The sequence below is a fragment of the Salmo trutta genome, chromosome 22, assembly GCF_901001165.1.
Source record: "Salmo trutta chromosome 22, fSalTru1.1, whole genome shotgun sequence".
NCBI classification, from domain to species: domain Eukaryota; kingdom Metazoa; phylum Chordata; class Actinopteri; order Salmoniformes; family Salmonidae; genus Salmo; species Salmo trutta.
This window is the reverse complement of record NC_042978.1, coordinates 36,351,808-36,375,810: the sequence shown is the minus strand read 5'-3', so window position 1 is coordinate 36,375,810 and position 24,003 is coordinate 36,351,808. Positions and strand designations below refer to the sequence as shown.

At 45.1% G+C, this 24,003-nt stretch overlaps 1 protein-coding gene across 1 annotated transcript; it reads right to left on the bottom strand.

Annotated features, from left to right (window-relative positions):
* Positions 1-752: 752 nt before the first annotated feature.
* Positions 753-23,730, bottom strand: naprt (nicotinate phosphoribosyltransferase). The gene is made up of 13 exons (XM_029707854.1): positions 23,329-23,730; positions 14,766-14,893; positions 14,366-14,448; positions 10,827-10,957; positions 10,622-10,737; positions 8,407-8,603; positions 8,005-8,145; positions 7,706-7,790; positions 3,869-3,949; positions 3,602-3,704; positions 3,233-3,390; positions 2,891-2,998; positions 753-2,341 (listed from the first exon to the last, which is right to left on the bottom strand). The coding sequence occupies exons 1-13, from the start codon at positions 23,624-23,626 to the stop codon at positions 2,255-2,257; spliced, it is 1,716 nt and encodes a 571-aa protein (XP_029563714.1). The 5' UTR covers positions 23,627-23,730; the 3' UTR covers positions 753-2,254.
* Between the last annotated feature and the right edge of the window lie 273 nt (positions 23,731-24,003).

The window sequence follows — 24,003 nt, the reverse complement described above, 5'->3', positions numbered from 1 at the left end:
TATTGGCAGCCAAACACCATGGCAATGTTTGAACAACATTGTCCAGATTGCCTGAACTGTCGGCTAGTGTGTGTATTTGAAAATAGTTAATTAGATAGCAGCCTGGTTGGACGGTACAACATCAGTGTTACTAGTCTTGGCATTCTAGAAACACAATTAGTGTACAATTTTAACGGATCTGAAAAGGACGTAGGGTTGAAATTGTACCTGGATTCTCAATACTGTATGTTTTTATGGCTATGTGTTAAAGCTAGAATTTAGCTAGGACAGTCTGGGAGTGGTCTATCTAGAGGGCCTAACTGGACGAGCCTAATGGGTGGGATATGTAACCTGAAGACTAGCTGTTATTGGCAGAGAGGTTTGAAACACTCTTTGTTATTGGTCTATTAACTTATACTGCCTGGTGATGTCACCAGGCAGGCCAAAACTCCATCCCACTAAAACAGGCCGACATTTATAGACAGCTCTTCCACTAAAACAGGCTGACATTTACAGACAGCTCTTCCACTAAAACAGGCTGACATTTACAGACAGCTCTTCCACTAAAACAGGCTGACATTTCAGACAGCTCTTCCACTAAAACAGGCTGACATTTACAGACAGCTCTTCCACTAAAACAGGCTGACATTTCAGACAGCTCTTCCACTAAAACAGGCTGACATTTCAGACAGCTCTTCCACTAAAACAGGCTGACATTTCAGACAGCTCTTCCACTAAAACAGGCTGACATTTCAGACAGCTCTTCCACTAAAACAGGCTGACATTTCAGACAGCTCTTCCACTAAAACAGGCTGACATTTCCGACAGCTCTTACAATAAAACAGCATTATCATCATTTTCACAATATTATTCCAATCCCATAGTGTTGAAATATAAATATATATATTATATATATATATATATATATGTTGACCGCCCTGGTACAGATTGGCCATGATATTGACTATGTGTTAAGGCAGGTACAGATTGATCATGATATTGAAGGCTTGGTTCATACAAAATGTCCATGCTAAAAAAACAAACAGTATATGATAGCCTGGTTCAGGAAATGTAATCCAAAGAAAATAACCAAAACTAAATCAGCAAGACCAGGCTGAGACATACAAAGAGAGACATTCAATCTTTCTAAACTTAAAAAATGGCTTATCAATTAATATTGCTCATAGTAGGGACATTTATGCAACCATTCTCAATGTTCATTTATCTCATTGTAGAACCAGGTTAAGGCCAATTCCAACACTGCTATATTAACAGACATTGCTTGTTTGTGCAGATCACTGGTTTTTCAGGAAGCCATGTCAAGCTCTTGTACCAAACTAAAACTAGAAAACTACACCACGACTCATAGCTGTCAGTCAACTGTATTCCAAAATGCCAGCATTATGCCAAAATGAAATGCTTTTGGTTGAGGTTTGACATAGTCCCTGTGTCAGTCTATCAGTCTTTGTGTCAGTCCATCAGTCCATGTGTCGCAGTCTATCAGTCCGTGTGTCAGTCTGTGTCAGTATATCATTTATATTATCTGAGAGTAACACAATCTTCCCTAGGTCCTAAACCACTAGAAAGGTCATGTTCCTACAAACTGGACAATAAACTTTTTTTAAAATGGGTGTGTACTGTATATTGGGTATGTTCAGGTAGCACCTCCTCCATTTCCAAACGTTTTCTCCCACTGAACACAAGATAGGATGGTTAGTGGATGTTATGAAAATCCTACTAGCAGTCTGCTCCCAGATCTGTTTAAGCTTCTGTTAACTCAATCAAATGTATTTTATGAAGCCCCTTTTACCTCTGAAGTTGTCACAAAGTTGTTCATAGAAACCTAGAGAGGAAGCAGGCCTAGAGGGGTGGTCAGTCCTCTTCTGGCTGTACCAGGTGGAGATTTAATAAGAGTACATGTGGCCATTATGGCCAGATCATTTTTCAAGACGAAAAACTGCATTTCTGTCATTGTGAAACAAGGAGTTGGCATGATAGCACAAGCAGACCGACACACAGGCTGTACTAGTAGTAGGATAGGTAGATGGTGTGACCTGATTGGTCTATTGAGACCAGACAATTAGGATGAAGCTTTAAAAGAGTATTAGGATTCCTCCCTCCCTCTGTAAGTGGTCTCATCCCAAATGACACCCCATTCCCTATTAAGTGTGCTACTTTTGACATACATAGTGCATTACATTTGACCAGAGCCCTGGTCAAAAGAAGTGCACTAAATAAGGAATAGGGTGCTATTTGGGACTGAAGCCTGTATGTCTCAGTTGGCCAATAGAAAATTGCTGTTGTTGCTGCTGCCTTTTCTGATCTCAGCGATTAAGTTATGGAGTTTCTCAGACACTGCCACCTGGTGGAGAAAACATGGAAGAACAGCATTAGATTATGATGGTACCTGTGTGTGTACGTGCATAGTAGGGATGGGCATCTGGAATAATGTCTGTGCTCCGAGTACACGCATGTAAGTGTGAAACGGGGCTGAAGGCAAACAAATTTGCGGTATGCTATCTTTTGTCCCAATTACTGGTTGTTCTGACACAATTAAAAACCAAACAACATATTTTCACTGCACTTGAAATACTCCCTAAAAAGTTGTCAGTGCTTATAAATTCAATCTGCTAAATAGTTGCATTTGTAAATTTTGAATATTTGATTTGATTATTAGTAAATGAATACAAACCTTGAATCGGGTGCTCGAGTACTCCACCCATCCCTAGTGCCTTACAGTATATAAGTGTGTACGTGCATATGTGTGTGTGTAAAGGTGAGTACATTTACATTGGCGAAATGCAGGATGACTATGACCGAGCGTCAGATGCCTTTCTATCCAATACCAAAGAGAATCTAGTCCCCGGCGTTGTTCCATGTCTCCACAAAGTAAACAAACCTTAAAACTCACTATGTAAGAATCTGGCTCCTGCAGTCTCTTGTGTCGGGGGTGCAGGGTCTGGATGGAGCTCTGAACCTTCTCCCTGGTCTCAGCTGTGCTGCACAGTGGGTGTGTGATCTTCAATAGAGGGAGATACCAATCAATGAATGACATTTATTTTATAAAGCCCTTTGTACATTGGCATTTGTCACAAAGTGATTTACAATTACCCAGTCTAGACCCAAAAGAGAAAGCAAAGAAAGCTATGAAGAACTTAGGAAGAAACCTAGAGAGGAAGCCGGCTCAGAGGGGTGGCCAGTCCTCTTCTGGCTGAGACGTGTGTGTGTGTTGGACAGGGTCCAGCAGGCTCACCTGTCCTTTAGTGTAGACCTCCAGGCGTAAACAGCTGACCTGAGAAGGTGTGATTGACTGACAGGTCTTGTTACCAACCACAGGATGACACCTCACTGCCACACACGCCTTAGGTGCAGGCTCCTCACACAGACACAACAGATCCAAGAATGGGTGGCCTAGAGAGAGAGAGAGCGAGAGAGAGGAGAGAGAAAAAGAGAGTAAGGAGAGAATGAGTGAGTGAGTGAGTGAGTGAGTGAGTGAAAAAGTGTCATGAAAACAGAGATTGAGATGTAGCTAGTTGAGTGTTGAAATAGTAAGTGGAGGGCACAGAGATCCTATAATTCAGGGATTCTATATGTTATTCTATGGTAGAGGGTGACTCCTCACCCTCTGTATCCAGCATCCTATAGACAGCCTTCCTCCCAGGAACAGTACTCTTCTCTGGGTCCTCACTGAACTTCATCCTGGGGCTGCCCCGAACCTCCACCAACTGATGTAGAGAGAGAGAAGGGGAGGGTTGAAAATGAGTGAGAGAAAGGGTAGAAGATGATGGATACATAAAAAAGGGAAAGTGAGGAGAGGGTGGGCAGAGGCTGTCTGTGTGTGTGTGTGTCTGTGTGTGTGTGTGTGTGTGTGTGTGTGTATCCTTTTTACCTTGTACACACACCCGAGTGAAGGCTGTCTCGTGCAGGTGACCAGATGTGTTCCAACACCAACCACATCAATCTCATTCTCCTGAGACATAGACAGATCAGAGAGGAGGGAGAGAGGGATATACCGATCAGAGAGGAGAGAGGAAGAGGGAGGATGTAGAGAGGGATAGACAGATCAGAGAAGAGGTAAAGAGGGATAGACAGATCAGAGAAGAGAGAAGAGGTAGAGAGAGATAGACAGATCAGAGAAAAGAGAAGAGGGAGGAGGAATAGACAGATCAGAGAAGAGAAGGGAGGAGGTAGAGAGGAATAGACATACCATATGGAGAGAGAAGAGGAGGGAGGAGGTAGAGAGGAATAGACAGATCAAATGGAGAGAGAAGAGGAGGGAGGAGGTAGAGAGGAGTAGACAGATTAGATGGAGAGAGAAGAGGAGGGAGGAGGTAGAGAGGAGTAGACAGATCAGATGGAGAGAGAAGAGGAGGGAGGAGGTAGAGAGGAGTAGACAGATCAGATGGAGAGAGAAGAGAGGAGGAGGAGGTAGAGAGGAATAGACAGATCAGATGGAGAGAGGAGGTAGAGAGGAATAGACAGATCAGATGGAGAGAGAAGAGGAGGGAGGAGGTAGAGAGGAATAGACAGATCAGATGGAGAGAGAAGAGGAGGGAGGAGGTAGAGAGGAATAGACAGATCAGATGGAGAGAGAAGAGGAGGGAGGAGGTAGAGAGGAATAGACAGATCAGATGGAGAGAGAAGAGGAGGGGAGGAGGTAGAGAGGAATAGACAGATCAGATGGAAAGAGAAGAGGAGGGAGGAGGTAGAGAGGAATAGACAGATCAGATGGAGAGAGAAGAGGAGGGAGGAGGTAGAGAGTAATAGACAGATCAGATGGAGAGAGAAGAGGAGGGAGGAGGTAGAGAGGAATAGACAGATCAGATGGAGAGAGAAGAGGAGGGAGGAGGTAGAGAGGAATACACAGATCAGATAGAGAGAGAAGAGGAGGGAGGAGGTAGAGAGGAATAGACAGATTAGATGGAGAGAGAAGAGGAGGGAGGAGGTAGAGAGGAATAGACAGATCAGATGGAGAGAGAAGAGGAGGGAGGAGGTAGAGAGGGATAGACAGATCAGATGGAGAGAGAAGAGGAGGGAGGAGGTAGAGAGGATAACAGATCAGAATGGAGAGAGAAGAGGAGGGAGGAGGTAGAGAGGAGTAGACAGATCAGATGGAGAGAGAAGAGAGGAGGAGGGAGGAGGTAGAGAGGAATAGACAGATCAGATAGAGAGAGAAGAGGAGGGAGGAGGTAGAGAGGAATAGACAGATCAGATGGAGAGAGAAGAGGAGGGAGGAGGGAGGAGGTAGAGAGAGTAGACAGATAGAGTGGAGAGAGAAGAGAGGGGAGGAGGTAGAGAGGAATAGACAGATCAGATGGAGAGAGAAGAGAGGGAGGAGGTAGAGAGGAATAGACAGATTCAGATGGAGAAGAGAAGAGGAGGGAGGAGGTAGAGAGGGATAGACAGATCAGATGGAGAGAGAAGAGGAGGGAGGAGGTAGAGAGGAATAGACAGATCAGATGGAGAGAGAAGAGGAGGGAGGAGGTAGAGAGGAATAGACAGATCAGATGGAGAGAGAAGAGGAGGGAGGATGTAGAGAGGAATAGACAGATCAGATGGAGAGGAGAAGAGGAGGGGAGGAGGTAGAGAGGAGTAGACAGATCAGATGGAGAGAGAAGAGAGGAGGAGGGAGGAGGTAGAGAGGAATAGACAGATCAGATAGAGAGAGAAGAGAGGGAGGGAGAGGTAGAGAGGAATAGACAGATCAGATGGAGAGAGAAGAGGAGGGAGGAGGTAGAGAGGAGTAGACAGATTAGATGGAGAGAGAAGAGGAGGGAGGAGGTAGAGAGGATAGACAGATCAGATGGAGAGAGAAGAGGAGGGAGGAGGTAGAGAGGAAGGAGTAGACAGATCAGATGGAGAGAGAGAAGAGGAGGGAGGAGGGTAGAGAGGAAATAGACAGATTAGATGGAGAGAGAAGAGGAGGGAGGAGGTAGAGAGGAATAGACAGATCAGATGGAGAGAGACAGAGAGGAGGGAGAGGAGGTAGAGAGAGGAGTAGACAGATCAGATGGAGAGAGAAGAGAGGAGGAGGGAGGAGGTAGAGAGGAGTAGACAGATCAGATGGAGAGAGAAGAGAGGAGGAGGGAGGAGGTAGAGAGGAGTAGACAGATCAGATGGAGAGAGAAGAGGAGGGAGGAGGTAGAGAGGAATAGACAGATCAGATGGAGAGAGAAGAGGAGGGAGGAGGTAGAGAGGAATAGACAGATCAGATGGAGAGAGAAGAGGAGGGAGGAGGTAGAGAGGAATAGACAGATCAGATGGAGAGAGAAGAGGAGGGAGGAGGTAGAGAGGAATAGACAGATCAGATGGAGAGAGAAGAGGAGGGAGGAGGTAGAGAGGAGTAGACAGATCAGATGGAGAGAGAAGAGAGGAGGAGGGAGGAGGTAGAGAGGAATAGACAGATCAGATAGAGAGAGAAGAGGAGGGAGGAGGTAGAGAGGAATAGACAGATCAGATGGAGAGAGAAGAGGAGGGAGGAGGTAGAGAGGAGTAGACAGATTAGATGGAGAGAGAAGAGGAGGGAGGAGGTAGAGAGGAATAGACAGATCAGATGGAGAGAGAAGAGGAGGGAGGAGGTAGAGAGGAAAAGACAGATCAGATGGAGAGAGAAGAGGAGGGAGGAGGTAGAGAGGAGTAGACAGATTAGATGGAGAGAGAAGAGGAGGGAGGAGGTAGAGAGGAATAGACAGATCAGATGGAGAGAGAAGAGGAGGGAGGAGGTAGAGAGGAATAGACAGATCAGATGGAGAGAGAAGAGGAGGGAGGAGGTAGAGAGGGATAGACAGATCAGATGGAGAGAGAAGAGGAGGGAGGAGGTAGAGAGGAATAGATAGATCAGATGGAGAGAGAAGAGGAGGGAGGAGGTAGAGAGGAATAGACAGATCAGATGGAGAGAGAAGAGGAGGGAGGAGGTAGAGAGGGATAGACAGATCAGATGGAGAGAGAAGAGGAGGGAGGAGGTAGAGAGGAATAGACAGATCAGATGGAGAGAGGAGGTAGAGAGGAATAGACAGATCAGATGGAGAGAGAGAGGAGGGAGGAGGGAGGAGGTAGAGAGGAATAGACAGATCAGATGGAGAGAGAAAGGAGGGAGGAGGTAGAGAGGAATAGACAGATTAGATGGAGAGAAGAGGAAGGAGGTAGAGAGGAATAGACAGATCAGATGAGAGAGAAGAGAGAGGGAGAGAGGAATAGACAGATCAGATGGAGAAGAGAAGAGGAGGAGGTAGAGAGGAGTAGACAGATCAGATGAGATAGAGAGAAGAGGAGGGAGGAGGTAGAGAGGGATAGACAGATCAGGTGGAGAGAGAGAGAGGAGGAGGTAGAGAGGAATAGACAGATCAGATGGAGAGAGAAGAGGAGGGAGGAGTAGAGAGGAATAGACAGATCAGATGGAGAGAGAATGGGGAGTAGGTATAGATGAATAGACAGATCAGATAGAGAGAGAAGAGGAGGAGGGAGGTAGAGAGGAATAGACAGATCAGATGGAGAGAGAAGAGGAGGGAGGAGGTAGAGAGGAATAGACAGATCAGATGGAGAGAGAAGAGGAGGGAGGAGGTAGAGAGGAATAGATGGATCAGATGGAGAGAGAAGAGGAGGGAGGAGGTAGAGAGGAGTAGACAGATTAGATGGAGAGAGGCTTGATAACAGGAGGTAGAACTAGATAAGTTCCTCTCATTCTTCTGTTCCCACTGGCCTCTGTAATGTCTGTCTGGTTCCTCACCTTCTTGTTGAGTTCGGCCATGCTGTACTCTGAGATGTTATTGGTGCCTACTATGAGAAGGGACTGGAATGCAGGGATGGAGAATCTAGAGAGATAAAATGTGAGATATTTCAAACATGCTTTACTCAAAGCCTCTATACTAAGATTAAAGTCCCTAGAGGGTACTAATCTAAGGCTTCACCCCAAATGGCACCCTGTTCCATTTTTAGTGCACTACCCTTTCCCTGGTCTAAATAGGGAATAAGGTGCCATTTGGGACGCAGCTTCAGGACACACACAGGACCCACACAGGACCTTACTGTTCGCTGCAGAGTCTGAAGACATGGCGTACTTCTACTGACTGCCTGCAGAGGTCTCCACTGTCTAGACGCACGCCCAGTGGACTGTAGTCCAGCTCAAACAGAGACAGGGCCACGGCACAGAAGTTGAGCAGGCCACTACTGCAGGGACACAACATAGAAGTGTACTAGGCCACTAGTGTAGGGACACAACAGAAACACAACAGAGATGGCATTAATGCTATAGCAGGCTACAGGTGGAAGGAAATGTAGTAGCCTGGCCTAAAGCAATGCTTGTAACAAAACCTTCAACACTGGAATAGGCTATCTCTAGTCAGAAGCTGTCCTTCGAGGCAAGAACGTCCCCATTCACAGAGAAGCGGCGAGACAAGTTGAGAAGAGTAGCAAAGGGGGAAAGGTTACCAGGTGACACTGTAGCTGTCGATGACCGGCAGGAAGTTGTGTGGGTATGCGATGGCATAGGACAAGAAGGCGGCCAGCTCGCCCTCATGGATCTTCCCAGATTCCACCCCCAGCAGCTCACACACACGCCCCAGCCAACCCTTGGTCAGCGAGATCAGATCGATGTTGTCATGATCCCCGTTTGCTGCCACTAGCGTCTAATTGGACAGGAGAGACAGGAAGTTCAACCAATCAATCAATATAAGATAGAAATCAATATCCTTATTGTCTCAATTGGGAAATCTGTAGTGCAGTCAGGATAATAAACAACATTAAAACATTAACAACCATACAACATACTGTATATACACATCAGTGGCAGTCAGTGACATTTATGATGAGGGAGGACTATTTTTTTTCATGAGCATGGCCTTATTTCTATTACAGCATGTTGGATGACTGTCATTCATATTCCATTCACCCAGTTCAATACAACGTCGATAGGTTTAGGCTACTACATGATACTCTAATTTTCCCTATACCCATCATGAGGTTGATACAACCTAACCTATTAATGCAGGTGCACACAGGTCGAGATACATTTTTTAGATGAAGGACAGTGACACATGGACAGACAGTGACAAATTCAATACCACCTTGCACACTCTTGCCTGCATCTAGCTTATCTAGGATGCAAACATTAGTCAAACAGTTGCAAGCAAGAGTTTCTATTGGACAAATTCAGTTGTATTTATCCCCGTTTTGTTTCCTTCCATTTAAGAAACATTTTTCAACGGAATCGGCAGAATGAATACACTCCTGATCACACATAAACACAGTTCACTTTCATAGCAGCCACATTGTATTCCTTCTCGCCTCTATGCACTCTCCTCCTCTCACCTTTTTCCTTCGTTTGTGGACTTCAATGAACAACACATCAGCTGTATGTGACCAGACAAAAAAAACTTTCCAAGCCAAACCATGTCATAACCGCTACACACAGCCTACATCGTTGTCCCCATATTAGCTAAAGTAACGTCATAGTCACCATAGCTAATGGAACTAATGCGTTAGTAAACCCGCAATAATCATGCAGTAACGTTACAGTGTATAGTCAGTAAGCAGTTATTTGGAAGAGTTCCAGTGTTGTGTTGGATAGTCATAGCCAACTAGCTAACATAGCATTCCTCTGTTTGAGCCAGGTGTTTGAGTAACTAAACTAGCCAGCTGCATTTGCTAGCTAATGCAGCTTCTCCTTCATTTTTGAAGAAATTAATTTGTTGAAAACTGTTCAACTATTGTCTTTCTCTCTCTTTGAGTCAGCTACTCACCACATTGTATGTACTGCAGTGCTAGCTAGCTGTAGCTTATGCTTTCAGTACTAGATTAATTCTCTGATCCTTTGATTAGGTGGACAACATGTCAGTTCATGCTGCAAGAGCTCTGATAGGTTGGAGGACTTCCACCGTAAGTTGTCATAATTAGTGTGTATGTCTATAGAAGGGGGTGAGAACCAAGAGCCTCCTAGGTTTTGTATTGAAGTCAATGTACACAGGAAGACAGAAGCTAGCTGTCCTCCTGCTACACCATGGTGCTAACCTACAGAGTTCTGTTGAGGCTACTGTAGACCATTGCAAAACAGTGTGTTTTAATCAATTATTTACAGACGTGAATATATTTAGTATAGTTTTATCTAAAAATAATAACTTTTTCAATGTTTTACCATTTTTATTTTAATGAAATTCACTGAGGAGGATGGTCCTCCCCTTCCTCATCTGAGGAGCCTCCATTGATACACATAAGATAAATAGCACACTGATGGGTTATCAACATTGTGGTTATTAACATGTTATTAAAAGGTTAGGAAACGTTTTTATTCAAAGAAAATTAATTAGTGGTAGTTCAGTACAGTGACCCATAAAAGTGTATACATATGACCTGCGTGTCGACGTCTCAAATGGCACCCTATTCTCTAAGGGCCCTGGTCAAAAGTAGTGCACTATGTAGGCAATCTGGTGCCAGTTGACCATGGTTAAAATACTGAGAAATTGATATTATGAGACACTTGACAGATGTATTTATTTTCTCTGAGGTTGTGTATTGTGGAAGCATAGGGTCAATGCAAAGGGTCAGTACAAAGTCTGTGTCTCAAATGGCACCCTATTCCCTTTTAAGTGCACAACTTTTGACCAGGGCCCATAAGATGGCATTTAGGACACCAGGGGCAGAGACTCACCTGAGGCCACACCTCCTCCAGGGAGGAAAAGGAAGTGACATAAGAGTGTGCCATGGTTCCCGCCACGGGGATTCCAAACAGGAAGCCAGCCTGGACGTTACTGGTCATATCAAACCCTGACAGACAGAAAGACAGAGGAGTAGGTCACTGTGTATATATATATATGTGTGTGTGTCCTTAAATGTATGTGTGTGTCTCTCCTCACCTCCGACGTATGTGTATCTTGAGGCTGTGAGGCCCCCGTCAGGCCCCTGTGCTCTCCTCAGGCCCATCTCTAACAGCTTCCTCCTGGAACCAGCAGCCAGACGGAACCGGGCCGCGTTACTGCATACCAGACTGGAGAGAGAGGGGAGATACAGAGAATTACCATAATGCACTATTGGAGTACACAGTATTCCTACCTGTTGACAAGGTGTGTGTGTGTGTGTGTGTGTGTGTGTGAGTTCCAAATTACATCCTTGCAGTACTCAATATCAATGTAGCACTAAAAATATCCTAAAGTAGAACAAAAACACACAAGAAATAAAAAGAAGAACATGAGAAAGTAAGAAGCTAAATACTGGGTCAGTTCCAATAGCATATTTACAATGTGCAGGGATGCTGGAGTTATAGAGGTAGAAATGTATAGGGGTAAGGTGACTATATACAGGGTCAGTTCCAATAGCATATTTACAATGTGCAGGGATGCTGGAGTTATAGAGGTAGAAATGTATAGGGGTAAGGTGACTATATACAGGGTCAGTTCCAATAGCATATTTACAATGTGCAGGGATGCTGGAGTTATAGAGGTAGAAATGTATAGGGGTAAGGTGACTATATACAGGGTCAGTTCCAATAGCATATTTACAATGTGCAGGGATACTGGAGTTATAGAGGTAGAAATGTATAGGGGTAAGGTGACTATATACAGGGTCAGTTCCAATAGCATATTTACAATGTGCAGGGATGCTGGAGTTATAGAGGTAGAAATGTATAGGGGTAAGGTGACTATATACAGGGTCAGTTCCAATAGCATATTTACAATGTGCAGGGATACTGGAGTTATAGAGGTAGAAATGTATAGGGGTAAGGTGACTATATACAGGGTCAGTTCCAATAGCATATTTACAATGTGCAGGGATGCTGGAGTTATAGAGGTAGAAATGTATAGGGGTAAGGTGACTATATACAGGGTCAGTTCCAATAGCATATTTACAATGTGCAGGGATACTGGAGTTATAGAGGTAGAAATGTATAGGGGTAAGGTGACTATATACAGGGTCAGTTCCAATAGCATATTTACAATGTGCAGGGATACTGGAGTGATAGAGGTAGATACACTACATGACCATAATAATGTGGACAGCTGCTCGTCAAACATTTCATTCCAAAATCATGGGCATTAATATGGAGTTGGTCCCCCCTTTGCTGCTATAACAGCCTCCACTTTTCTGGGAAGGCTTTCCACTAGATGTTGGAACATTACTGCAGGGACTTGCTTCCATTCAACCACAACAGCATTAGCGAGGTCGGGCACTGATGTTGGGCGATTAGACTTGGCTCGCAGTCAGCGTTCCAATTCATCCCAAAGGTGTTTGATGGGGTTGAGGTCAGGGCTCTGTGCAGACGAGTCAAGCCTTTCCACAATGATCTAAACAAACCCTTTCTGTATGGACTTCACTTTGTACATGGGGCATTGTCATGCTGAAACATGAAAGGGCCTTTCTTAAACTGTTACCACAAAGTTGGAAGCACAGAATCGTCTAGAATGTCATTGTATTATGTAGCATTAAGGTTTCCCTTCACTGGAACTAATGGCCCTAGCCAGAACCAAGAAAAACATCCCCAGACCATTAGTCCTCCTCCACCAAACTTTACAGTAGGCACTATGCATTCAGGCAGGTAGTGTTCTCCTGGCATCCAAACCCAGATTCGTCTGTCGGACTTCCAGATGGCAAAGTGTGATTCATCACTCCAGAGAACGTGTTTCTACTGCTACCGAGTCCAATGGAGGCGATCTTTACGCCACTCCAGCCAACGCTTGGCATTGCGCATAGTGATCTTAGGCTTGTGTGCGGCTGCTCGGCCATGGAAACCCATTTCATGAAGCTCTCGACGAACAGTTCTTGTGCTGACGTTGCTTCTAGAGGCAGTTTGGAACTTGGTAGTGAGTGTTGAAATGGAGGACAGACTATTTTTACATGAGACTCGCTTCAGTACTCGGCGGTCCTGTTCTGTGAGCTTGTGGGGCCTAACACTTCATGGTTGAGCCATTGTTGCTCCTAGACATTTGCAATAACACAACTTACATTTGACCGGAGCAGCTTTAGCAGGGCAGAAAAGTTATAAACCGACTTGTTGGAAAGGTAACATCCTATGACGATGCCATGTTGAAAATCACTGAGCTCTTCAGTCAGTGGTGTAAAGTACTTAAGTAAAAATACTTTAAAGTACTACTTAAGTAGATTTTTGGGGTATCTGTACTTTACTATTTATATTTTTGACAACTTTTACTCCACTACATTCCTAAAGAAAATAATGTACTTTTTACTCCATACATTTTCCCTGACACCCAAAGGTATTCGTTACATTTTGAATGCTTAGCAGGACAGGAATATTGTCTAATTCACACACTTATCAAGAGAACATCCCTGGTCATCCCTTCTGCCTCTTATCTGGCAGACTCACTAAACACAAAGGCTTTGTTTGTAAATATTTCTGAGTGTTGGAGTGTGCCTCTAGGTATCTGTAAAAAATGTTAAATAAAATGAAAATCGTGCCGTCTGGTTTGCTTAATATAAGGAATGTGAAATGACTCATACTTTTACTTTTGATACTTATGTATATTTTAGCAATTACACTTACTTTCGATACTTAAGTATAATTAAAACCCAAATACTTGTAGACTTTTACTCAAGTAGTATTTTACTGGGTGACTTTCACTTGAGTCATTTTCTATTTAGGTATCTTTACCTTTACTCAAGTATGACAATTGGGTACTTTTCAACCACTGTTCTTCTGCCATTGTCTACTTATGGAGATTGCATGGCTGTGTGCTCGATTTTATACACCTGCCAGCAACGGGTATGGCTGAAATAGACGAATCCACTAATTTGAAGGGGTGTCCACATACTTTTGTGTATTTACTGTATGTATAGGGGTAAGGTGACTTGGCATCAGTATTATAATAAACAGAGTAGCATCAGCATAAATGCTGATTGTATGCGATTGTGTGTGTAGAGTCAATATAAATGTATGTGTATGTTATGTGTGGTTGGGAGAGTGTGTGCGTGAGTGTGTAGAATCCTGTGAGTGTGCATAGAGACTTAGCAAAAATCAAATACAAGGGTCAACTCAGATAGTCCGTGTAGCCATTCTGTTAGATATTTAGCAGTCTTATGGCTTGGGGATAGAAACTGTTCAGGAACCTGTTGGTGTCAAACTTGATGCACCGGTACCGCTCGCCATGCGGCAACAGAGAGCAGTCTATGACTTGGGTGGATGGAGTTAACGATTTTCCGGGCCTTTCTGTAACACCGCCTGATATAGAGGTCCTGGGTGGCAGGGAGCTCGGCCCCAGTGATGTACTGGGCTGTTCGCACCACACTCTGTAGCGCCATGCGATCGAGGGCAGTCCTATTGCCGTACCAAGCATTGATACAGCCAGTCAATATGCTCTCAATGGTGCAGCTGTTGAACTTTTTGAGGATTTGAGGGCCCATGCCAAACCTTTTCAAGTTTGCTGAAGGAGAAGTGTGTCCCTACCTGGCGTAGTTGACCAGACACAACAGGCTGGTCTCCAGTAGTTGAACCACAGCCAGAGGACCAGACACCTCCATCAGAGGCACCTTCAGACAGAGGAGCAGCACAATCAATGAATCAATCAACTCAGTCATCAACCCTGACCACTGTGGGTGAGTCCCTGAGTCTAACTCCTGACCTCTGGCCCTTGGGGGTGAACCGTCCCTGAGTGTAACCATAGAAATAGAATGACTAGATGATATTTCTATGAATGTAACCCTTGCGGGCATGGTTCGAGTTCCAGGGGGGCTGGTCCGATCAGGCACCTGCAAGAGACATTAGACACCCCAAGAGTCAATGTATAATTCCAACCCTGCCTGGGGATGACCCTGAGTATAACCCTTGACCCCTGACGTTGTCTCACCCTGGCAAAGACCACCATTCCCTCGGGGACAGAGTGGAGTGTGACACCGGAACAGTCCAGTTCCCGTAGAAACAGGAAGAAGGCGGGGTCAGTGGCTGGGGGCAGGACGGAACGCAGGTACTCCACATCTATAACACAGTTATACTTTGTTACACATAATCAATAACATAATCAGTTGTCCTAAGTCTGCACAACTCTGCCAGGACCTAGGATCAAGGGAGACACTCATGTATTTTAGTACTATATCTCTTGACACAATGATGAAAATTGTCATGGCCTCTAAACCTTCAAGCTGCATACTGGACCCTATTCCAACTAAACTACTGAAAGAGCTGCTTCCTGTGCTTGGCCCTCCTATGTTGAACATAATAAACGGCTCTCTATACACCGGATGCGTACCAAACTCACTAAAAGTGGCAGTAATAAAGCCTCTCTTGAAAAAGCCAAACCTTGACCCAGAAAATATAAAAAACTATCGGCCTATATCGAATCTCCCATTCCTCTCAAAAACGTTGAAAAAGCTGTTGCGCAGCAACTCACTGCCTTCCTGAAGACAAATAATGTATACGAAATGCTTCAGTCTGGTTTTAGACCCCATCATAGCACTGAGACTGCACTTGTGAAGGTGGTAAATTAGCTTTTAATGGTGTCAGACCAAGGCTCTTGTCACGTCCTGACCAGCAGAGGGAGTAGTTGTTTAGTATTTGGTCAGGACGTGGCAGAAGTTGTGTGTTGTATGTAGATTCTAGTCGTTCTTGTTTATTGTTTTCCCGTATTCACGGGAAAACAATAACCCGGAAGTGACCCGGAAGTGCGTACCTCCAGTCTGGTACCTCCAGTCTGGCACGACCAGTACCAGCACCACGGATCAAGCTTCCAATGAGTCAGCCTAGTCCTATTCAGCCTGTTCCCGCTCCTCGCACTAGCCATGGGGTGTGTGGTTTCAAACTGGCAGTTCCAGTACCGGCACCACGCATCAGGCTTATAGTGCGTAATAGTAGTTCCTCTCGGCCGGTTCCTGCTTCCCGCACTAGCCTTAGGGTGCGTGTCTCCAGCCTGGTACCTCCTCTACCAGCCCCACACATCAGGCTTCCAGTGCGTCAGCCCAGCCTCGAGAGTTAGGAGACAGTTCCCCGTCCAGAGAATCCGACAACAGTGTCCAGTCCAGAATATCCGGCAACAGTGTGCAGTCCAGAGTATCCGACAACAGTGTGCAGTCCAGAGTATCCGGCAACAGTGTGCAGTCCAGAGTATCCAGCAACAGTGTGCACCCCAGAGCATACAGGTCGCAGTGGTGGGTAGTATATGGGGCTTTGGTGACAAAAAGGGTGGTACTGTGATAGACTGCATCCAATTTGCTGAGTAGAGTGTTGGAGAGGTGGATCAGAGAATCACCAGCAGCAAGAGCTACATCATTGATGTATACAGAGAAAAGAGTCGGCCCGAGGATTGAACCCTGTGGCACCCACATAGAGACTGCCAGAGGTCCGGACAACAGGCCCTCTGATTTGACACACTGAACTGTCTGAGAAGTAGTTGGTGAACTAGGCGAGGCACTCATTTGAGAAACCAAGGCTGTTGAGTCTGCCGATAAGAACGTGGTGATTGACAGAGTCGAAAGCCTTGGCCAGGTCGATGAATACAGCTGCACAGTATTGTCACTTATCGATGGAGGTTATGATATCATTTAGGACCTTGAGCGTGGCTGAGGTGCACCCATGACCAGCTTGGAAACCAGATTGCAAAGCGGAGAAGGTACGATGGGATTCAAAATGGTCGGTGATCTCTTTGTTAACTTGGCTTTCGAAGACCTTAGAAAGGCAGGGTAGGATAGATATAGGTCTGTAGCAGTTTGAGTCTAGAGTGTCTCCCCCTTTGCAGAGGAGGATGACCGCAGCAGCTTTTCAATCTTTGGGGATCTCAGACGATACGAAAGAGAGGTTGAACAGGCTAGTAATAGGCGTTGCAACAATTTTGGCAGATAATTTTAGAAAGAGAGGGTCCAGATTGTCTAGCCCGGCTGATTTGTAGGGGTCCAGATTTGCAGCTCTTTCAGAACATCAGCTATCTGGATTTGGGTGAAGGAGAAATGGGGGAGGCTTGGGCAAGTTGCTGTGGGGGGTGCAGGGCTGTTGACCGGGGTAGGGGTAGCCAGCTGGAAAGCATGGCCAGCCGTAGAAAAATGCTTACTGAAATTCTCAATTATCACGGATTTATCAGTGGTGACAGTGTTTCCTAGCCTCAGTGCAGGGGGCAGCTGGGAGGAGGTGATCTTATTCTCCATGGACTTTACAGTGTCCCAGAACTTTTTGGAGTTTGTGCTACAGGATGCAAATTTCTGTTTGAAAAAGCTAACCTTTGCTTTCCTAACTGCCTGTGAATGTTGGTTCCTAACTTCTCTGAAAAGTTGCATATCGCGGGGGCTATTCGATGCTAATGCAGTACGACACAGGATGTTTTTGTGCTGGTCAAGGGCAGTCAGGTCTGGAGTGAACCAAGGGCTATATCTGTTCCTGGTTCTACATTTTTTGAATGGGGCATGCTTATTTAAGATGGTGAGGAAAGCACTTTTAAAGAATAACCAGGCATCCTCAAATCAAATCAAATTTTATTTGTCACATATACATGGTTTGAAGATGTTAATTCAAGTGTAGCGAAATGCTTGTGCTTCTAGTTCCGACAATGCAGTAATATCCAACGAGTAATCTAACCTAACAATTTCACAACAATTACCTTATACACACAAGTGTAAAGGAATGAATAAGAATATGTACATAAAAATATGAATGAGTGATGGTATAGAACGGCATAGGCAAGTTGCAGTGGATGGAATACAGTATAGTATATTCATATGAGTTGAGTAATGTAGGATATGTAAACATATAAAAGTGGCATTGTTTAAAGTGGCTAGTGATACATTACATCAAGATGGCAAGATGCAGTAGATGGTATAGAGTACAGTATATACATATGAGATGAGTAATGTAGGGTATGTAAACATTATATGAAGTGGCATTGTTTAAAGTGGCTAGTGATAAATGTATGTAATAAATGTTTCCATTATTAAAGTGGCTGGAGTTGAGTCAGTATGTTGGCAGCAGCCACTCAATGTTAGTGATGGCTGCGTCCCACCTACTCAACAGCCAGTGTAATCCCGTGGCGCGATATTCAAATACCTTAGAAATGCTATTACTTCAATTTCTCAAACATATGACTATTTTACACCATTTTAAAGACAAGACTCTCGTTAATCTAACCACACTGTCCGATTTCAAAAAGGCTTTACAACGAAAGCAAAACATTAGATTATGTCAGCAGAGTACCCAGCCAGAAATAATCAGACACCCATTTTTCAAGCTAGCATATAATGTCACATAAACCCAAACCACAGCTAAATGCAGCACTAACCTTTGATGATCTTCATCAGATGACACTCCTAGGACATTATGTTATACAATACATGCATGTTTTGTTCAATCAAGTTCATATTTATATCAAAAACCAGCTTTTTACATTAGCATGTGACTAGCATGTGACTAGCATTCCCACCGAACACTTCCGGTGAATTTACTAAATTACTCACGATAAACGTTCACAAAAAACACAACAATTATTTTAAGAATTATAGATACAGAACTCCTATATGCACTCTCTATGTCCGATTTTAAAATAGCTTTTCGGTGAAAGCACATTTTGCAATATTCTGAGTAGATAGCCCGGCCATCACAGGCTAGCTATTTAGACACCCACCAAGTGTGGTACTCACCAAACTCCGATTTACTATTAGAAAAGTTTGATTACCTTTGCTGTCTTCGTCAGAATGCACTCCCAGGACTTCTACTTCAATAACAAATGTTGGTTTGGTTCAAAATAATCCATAGTTATATCCAAATAGCTGCGTTTTGTTCGTGCGTTCAAGACACTATCCGATGGCTAAAGAAGGGTGACGCGCCCGACGCGTTTCGTGACAAAAAAATTCAAAATATTCCATTACCGTACTTCGAAGCATGTCAACCGTTGTTTAAAATCAATTTTTATGCTATTTTTCTAGTGAAAAAGCGATAATATTCCGACTGGGAGTGGTTGTTTTCGTTCAAAGAGAGAGAAAGTAAACATGGAGTCGTCTCGTGCACGCGTGCGCCAGTCTCATTGTTCTCTGATCGACCACTTACAAAATGCGCTAATGTTTTTCAGCCAGGGCCTGCAAAGCCACCATTCAGCTTTCTGGCGCCTTCTGAGAGCCTATGGGAGCGTTAGAAAATGTCACGTCATGCCAGAGATCCCCTGTTTTGGTTAGAGATGATCAAGAAGGACATGAAATGGTCAGAGAGAGCGCTTCCTGTTTGGAATCTTCTCAGGTTTTGGCCTGCCAAATGAGTTCTGTTATATTCACAGACACCATTCAAACAGTTTTAGAAACTTTAGAGTGTTTTCTATCCAAATCAAACAATTATATGCATATTGTAGTTACTGGGCAGGAGTAATAACCAGATTAAATCGGGTACGTTTTTTATCCGGCCGTGCAAATACTGCCCCCTAGCCCCAACAGGTTAACAGTCTGATGGCCTTGAGATAGAAGCTGTTTTTCAGTCTCTCGGTCCCTGCTTTCTTGCATCTGTACTGAACTCACCTTCTGGATGATAGCGGGGTGAACAGGCAGTGGCTCGGGTGGTTGTTGTCCTTTTTGGCCTTCCTGTGACATCGGGTGGTGTAGGTGTCCTGGAGGGCAGGTAGTTAGCCCCCGGTGATGCGTTGTGCAGACCTCACTACCCTCTGGAGAGCCTTACGGTTATGGGCGGAGCAGTTGACGTACAAGGCGGTGATACAGCCCGACAGGATGCTCTCGATTTTGCATCTGTAAAAATGTGTGAGTGTTTTTGGTGACAAGCCGAATTTCTTCAGCCTCCTGAGGTGTCTGTGTGGTTCTGATCCCTCCTGTCTCAGCCTCCAGTATTTATGCTGCAGTAGTTTATGTGTCGGTGGGCTAGGGTCAGTCTGTTACATCTGGAGTATTCTCTTGTCTTATCTGGTGTCCTGTGTGAATGTAAATATGCTCTCTCTAATTCTCTCTTTCTCTCTTTCTTTCTTTCTCTCGGAGGACCTGAGCCCTAGGACCATGCCTCAGGACTACCTGGCATGATGACTCCTTGCTGTCCCCAGTCCACCTGGCCATGCTGCTGCTCCAGTTTCAACTGTTCTGCCTGCGGCTACGGAACCCTGACCTGTTCACCGGACGTGCTTGTTGCACCCTCGACAATTACAATGATTATTATTATTTGACCATGCTGGTCATTTACGAACATTTTAACATCTTGACCATGTTCTGTTATAATATCCACCCGGCACAGCCAGAAGAGGACTGGCCACCCCTCATAGCCTGGTTCCTCTCTAGGTTTCTTCCTAGGTTTTTGGCCTTTCTCAGGAGTTTTTCCTAGGGAGTTTTTCCCAGCCACCGTGCTTCTTTCACATGCATTGCTTGCTGTTTGGGGTTTTAGGCTGGGTTTCTGTACAGCACTTTGAGATTTCAGCTGATGTACGAAGGGCTATATAAATAAATTTGATTTGATTTGATTTGGTTGGACCATTTCAGTTTGTCCGTGATGTGTACGCCGAGGAACTTAAAACTTTCTACCCTCTTCACTACTGTCCCATCAGGGGTATGCTTCCTCTGCTGTTTCCTGAAGTCCACGATCATCTCCTTTGTTTTGTTGACGTTGAGTGTGAAGTTATTTTCCTTACACTACACTCCGAGGGCCCTCACCTCCTCCCTGTAGGCTGTCTCGTAGTTGTTGGTAATCAAGCCTACCACTGTAGTGTTGTCTGCAAACTTGATGATTGAGTTGGAGGCGTGCATGGCCACGCAGTCGTGGGTGAACAGGGAGTACAGGAGAGGGCTGAGAACGCACCCTTGTGGGGCCCCAGTGTTGAGGATCAGCGGGGTGGAGATGTTGTTACCTACCCTCACCACCTGGGGGCGACCCGTCAGGAAGTCCAGGACCCAGTTGCACAGGGTGGGGTCGAGACCCAGGGTCTCGAGTTTGATGACGAGTTTGGAGGGTACTATGGTGTTAAATGCTGAGCTGTAGTCGATGAACAGCATTCTCACATAGGTATTCCTCTTGTCCAGATGGGTTAGGGCAGTGTGCAGTGTGATTGCGTCGTCTGTGGACCTATTGGGGCGGTAAGCAAATTGGAGTGGGTCTAGGGTGTTAGCTAGGGTGGAGGTGATATGGTCCTTGACTAGTCTCTCAAAGCACTTCATGATGACGGAAGTGAGTGCTACGGGGCGGTAGTCATATAGCTCAGTTACCTTAGCTTTCTTGGGAACAGGAACAATGGTGGCCCTCTTGAAGCATGTGGGGACAGCAGACTGGGATAAGGATTGATTGAATATTTCCGTAAACACACCAGCCAGCTGGTCTACGCATGCCCTGAGGACGTGGCTGGGGATGCCGTCTGGGCCTGCAGCCTTGCGAGGGTTGACACGTTTAAATGTTTTGCTCCGGATACATCCGGCGCCGACAGAGATGGCCGCCTCGCTACGCGTTCCTAGGAAACTATGCAGTATTTTGTTTTTTGTGTTATTTCTGACGGAATGAGGTCAATATCTTTCCAGGATACCCGGGCCAGGTCGATTAGAAAGGCCTGCTCGCTGAAGTGTTTTAGGGAGCGTTTGACAGTGATGAGGGGTGGTCGTTTGGCCGCAGACCCATTACGGATGCAGGCAATGAGGCAGTGATCGCTGAGATCCTGGTTGAAGATAGAAGAGGTGTATTTGGAGGGCAGGTTGGTTAGGATGATATCTTTGCAGGTGCCCGTGTTTACGGATATGGGGTTGTACCTGGTAGGTTCATTGATAATTTGTGTGAGATTGCGGGCATCAAGCTTAGATTGTAGGATGGCCGGGGTGTTAAGCATGTCCCAGTTTAGGTCACCTAACAGCACAAGCTCTGAAGATAGATGGGGGGCAATCAATTCCCATATGGTGTCCAGGGCACAGCTGGGGGAAGAAGGTGGTCTATAGCAAGCGGCAACGGTGAGAGACTTGTTTCTGGAAAGGTGGATTTTTAAAAGTAGAAGCTCAAATTGTTTGGGCACAGACCTGGATAGTAAGACAGAGCCTGCAGAGATATCTCTGCAGTAGATTGCAACTCCGCCTCCTTTGGCAGTTCTATCTTGTCGGAAAATGTTATTGTTAGGGATGGACATTTCAGGGTTTTTGGTGGTCTTCCTAAGCCAGATGCGTACCTCAGTCTGAGAGATTTGCCCAGCACATTATTTGACTTCCTTTTTAACGTTGTCCACTGCAGACAGTACATTTTCGAATTTGATAGAGAATTCTGCATTCATATCTTTGATGGCCTTGAGGATATCTTCGGAGCTAACGGCACTGCACGTATTTATCGCCTCAGTCCTGCTTCCACCACTAGCACATGAAGCTAGCACGGCGCCTTCGTCCTCTGACTCTAAACTTTCACTCGTTAAGTCTGGCTTTATGGTGTGACTTTTCTCTGTCGGCATTGTGAGTTTCGGAAGCTAATAAACTATTACTGCCTTTCTTGGTACATTAAGCTTAAGGGGGAACTTACTTCAGGATTTATTTCAAATTTGTAGCGGAGCTAAAAAAAGATACGACTGATCAGCTCTGCGCCATACCGGAAGCCTCGGATGGGCACTTCTAATGTAAATCTATGGCAGCACCCAAGGGGGCTTGAACTTTCTAGCTCTCCCTGTAGATTTTGCGGTGACGTAGTGTCCCCATGAGTGACAGAACACTGAGCCAATCACAGTGCAACTAGAGAAGATTACCAATGCCTACGCTCTGTATTTTCCACTGGCTGCCCCTCCACCACAGAAAGCACTAAGCTAGGCTGAAACACCTGCTTTTGGAGCTGCCTTACTCAAGAAGGAAAAAAATACCATGTTTGTATCCAGCTTTATTAACTCAGTATATTTTTATTTACATTGTTTGCAAACTGATATGTGACACTTATTAATGCCATACTAACATTCAAAACAGGCACAAAAAAAGCGAAACAGGCGAAACAGGCTCAAAACAGGTGGGGCTCTGACCGTTTGCCACTGGCTATTACCTGGTAGTGATCTGTGAGTGTCTGTAGGTAACTTTAAACTCTAGTAGACCTCTGACCTCTTAACATGGTTGGCTATGTCCCGGGACAAATGGCACCCAATTCCCCATATAGTGCACTACTTTTGACTGGTCCATGAACACAAAATAGGGAATAGGGTGCCAGCATTACTGACAATCTAGGAGACTCACGAGGAAAAGATCACCGGTGTCAGTTGAAGTTCAGTGGAGTGGTTACAAAGGTCACCGAGGACATAAAGTGTTATCCATTTACACTCCCACCAGGGGTCCTGGTATTGGTTCTATTCCTCATTGTGCAATCAAGGTGACAAATATATCGAATAAATATTATTGAAAGGAAACCATTGGCTATATAAAAAAACATATATAAATTATATTCTGGCTAATTTTCTTTGCCTTAAAGTGCTATTCACTGACATTTGCTCTACAGAGAAGTTAACGTCATTATCTCACCTTCGTCAGTGAATCGAAAGCTCCGCAGAAACAGGAGGCAGTCGTGCATTCCGGAGAAGAGCGAGAAGCTGCCGCCGAACGGGTTGTCGCGGAAGAACAGTTCGAAAACTGCGGGCTCGTTGTGCCTGCCCGAACGCCAGTAGGCATATGCCATGGTGAACTGGTAGAGGTCCGTGAGAAGCGTCGGGACCCGCTCCCGGATTGACCGCTCCAGAGCTGTACATGACTGGCTTGACGGCGCTGCCATGTTCCCCTTGCCTAGATTCATGTTCGGTTGCCGCCGCGATCTCTGGGACATGCAGTTTTCTAACCACCCCCTCTGCCTCTACCTCTGTTGTATCACGGAGGTATAATAAGAAAGGTTGGTATGCGAGGGGAGAAGCGAACCCCGGACTAAAATAGGCCATCTCCCACATAGAATAGGGAGGGGCGTTTTAGAGTTCTCTAGAGTAGGCCTGCCTACGCATGATATACTTAGGAATACGTCCAAAAACGCATCCTATTACCTATAGTGCACTATTAAGGGGTATAGCAAATAGTGACATTTGGGATGCAGGACAGTGTTACAATATTTTTTAAACATTGATCGTTGGTGACATGAAATGGGCACATGATGTGTCAATTGCGTTGACATCAACCTACTAACTGCCAATAAACTTCATAACCTGTCTCCTG

Coding starts and splice junctions, on each gene's coding strand:
- naprt (XM_029707854.1), bottom strand. CDS start 23,626: ATGTCCCAGAGATCGCGGCGGCAACCGAACATGAATCTAGGCAAGGGG. Junction 8,604..10,621: donor TGGAGGAGGTGTGGCCTCAG/GTGAGTCTCTGC, acceptor CTGTCCAATTAG/ACGCTAGTGGCAGCAAACGG. Junction 3,705..3,868: donor CACTCGGGTGTGTGTACAAG/GTAAAAAGGATA, acceptor TCTCTACATCAG/TTGGTGGAGGTTCGGGGCAG.